This window comes from Sitodiplosis mosellana, unplaced genomic scaffold, assembly GCF_009176505.1.
Source record: "Sitodiplosis mosellana isolate CC-2019 unplaced genomic scaffold, AAFC_SMos_1.0 Smas_scaffold_7055, whole genome shotgun sequence".
NCBI classification, from domain to species: domain Eukaryota; kingdom Metazoa; phylum Arthropoda; class Insecta; order Diptera; family Cecidomyiidae; genus Sitodiplosis; species Sitodiplosis mosellana.
The window spans coordinates 1-2,123 of record NW_022602172.1 but is presented as its reverse complement, the minus strand read 5'-3'; the positions used below and the strand labels follow the sequence as shown (position 1 = coordinate 2,123).

General features: G+C 33.1%; 1 protein-coding gene across 1 annotated transcript; it reads right to left on the bottom strand.

The window, feature by feature from the left end:
- Positions 1-1,203: 1,203 nt before the first annotated feature.
- On the bottom strand, positions 1,204-2,114 carry LOC129580107 (maltose O-acetyltransferase-like). The gene is made up of 2 exons (XM_055470302.1): positions 1,759-2,114; positions 1,204-1,669 (listed from the first exon to the last, which is right to left on the bottom strand). The coding sequence occupies exons 1-2, from the start codon at positions 2,109-2,111 to the stop codon at positions 1,396-1,398; spliced, it is 627 nt and encodes a 208-aa protein (XP_055326277.1). The 5' UTR covers positions 2,112-2,114; the 3' UTR covers positions 1,204-1,395.
- Positions 2,115-2,123: the final 9 nt, after the last annotated feature.

The window sequence follows — 2,123 nt, the reverse complement described above, 5'->3', positions numbered from 1 at the left end:
TTGATGTCCGGTTTCACTAATGTTGGCTTCGACATTTTGCTTTGAAAAGAACAAAATAGGATTTTCGATTAAAGCAAACTAATTTTTGCAAAATAATTTGTTTTGGTTTGACTAATATTCATATCGAAGAAATGTAATATTTATGAACATTATGAGATTTATCGGGATTTGTTCAATTGTTGGAACGCAATTAAAGAAATTGAAACAAGATATCTGCAGTAATTCGTTCTTAAATTTTGATTGCATTGCATCCAAAAGGAAAAAAATGAATAATTTTTCGAATAAAATACAGAAAAATCGCTTCACCTCAAGTTTAAATGCGCGTCTTGATGATATAATCACAGTATTGCAACTATTCATTGTGCACTTGGCAAACCAATCTCAACCTATCAATTAATTCTATCAAACTAACTGTTCGCTCTGTTTGTTTTGCATTATATACGATAATAGAAGTGCAACAAAAGTGTTATACGGTGATGTCAAACGTAATTTGTGGGCAAAAATGACACGTACATTTGACATTTGAAATGTTTTCTTCTTTGTATTTATTGCACATGAAAACCACAAGATAGACTGATAAGGGTGTGCATTATTCGTTTCTCTATCAAATCGCATGAGGAGATTCAAAATGATGATACGTGAATAAAAACTTCAACATGATGTATGTTTTATTCAATGATTGTTTTGTTTGTTAATTTTCATTAGACTCAAGTAAAAAGAACCACATTAAGAAGAAACAGAAGCCTAAATTTCAAACAATATATTTCATTTGGAAGCCAAATAAGTTATTTTTTCCCGGATAATGAACTCTCAATTTGATCCCATAAATATCTCTTCAAAAAAAATTCATTTTGAATTTTGAACCAAATGCGTTTGCTGAACTTAAATTCCACAGCGAACACTATGCAAACGTTAGTACATACAGTATTATATGTAATCTGGTATACGTACAATTGGAGTATTGACTATACTTTGTGTTGAGATATAGATGTTTTTATGTTTAAAATTTGGTATTTGGAGTTCGAATGAAAAAAGTCCAATTGAATACTGTTCGCTGTTTCTATGAATGAAATTGATAGTTAAATTACCAGAATTACATTTGATAAACCACTCAATATGCTTAGTGTGGAATGTTTGTGATATTCCCTCTCCTTTTAAGTACACCGAATACCGGCAACGAATATAACAACACTAACATAAAATTGTTTATTTTTTATTTTTTAATGAACAAACAAAGCAAATAAGTTAAACATATTTGCGGCTTTATTAATCTTTGTACAAAGTACATGCTTCAAGCATGAATTCGGAGTACTGGACAAATTTCTTTGTAAACCGAGGATTGTTTTTATTGAACAAAAATGATTTTCCTCATCAAAAATCATTGTGAAAAAGAATTTATTCTTTGAAATCCAGAGTACGGATGACTTTTGCTGGATTACCAGCAACAACAACGTCCGATGGAACATCTTTAGTGACAACGGATCCAGCACCAACCACAACGTTATCACCAATCGTGACACCTGGACAAATAATGGCGTTTCCACCGATCCAAACATTGTTGCCGATTTTCACCGGGAATGCCAATTCATAGTACTCGTCGTCATCTTTACGGTATTTTGGATTGAGTGGATGAGTAGCTGCGTAGATTTGAACACCTGGTGCCAATAAACTTAACGAAAATTATTATAATTAATTTTAAATTTCTTTTGCATATAAAGTAATTAATACTAAAAGTAAATAAGATTGAATAATAGCCACCAGTTATCGCCTATTGTTATCGGCGCACAATCGAGGAACACACAGTTGAAATTGGCTTCCACATTGTTTCCAAGTGTTAAATTGTAGCCATAATCCACACGAAACGGTACTTCAATGAAAATTTTCTTGTCACGACAAGCTGGGTTTAGGAGTTCCTCAAGAATTTTTCTTCTTCCTGCTTTATCACCAACCTCCGAATCGTTGTACTTTCTGATGAGTTGACGTGCATTCGCTCTCTCATTGGCAAGCTGTGGATTTCCAGGACGATACGGGTAACCAGCAATCATTCTCTCCTTCTGTGTCAAATGCTCATACTCTTTGATGTCCGGTTTCACTAATGTTGGCTTCGACATTTTGCTTTGAAA

What these genes read in the sequence shown, in the direction of transcription:
- LOC129580107 (XM_055470302.1), bottom strand. Translation starts at nt 2,111, where the DNA reads ATGTCGAAGCCAACATTAGTGAAACCGGACATCAAAGAGTATGAGCAT. An exon ending in ATAACAATAGGCGATAACTG is followed by an intron (nt 1,670 to 1,758) that starts GTGGCTATTATT and finishes ATTTTCGTTAAG; the next exon opens with TTTATTGGCACCAGGTGTTC.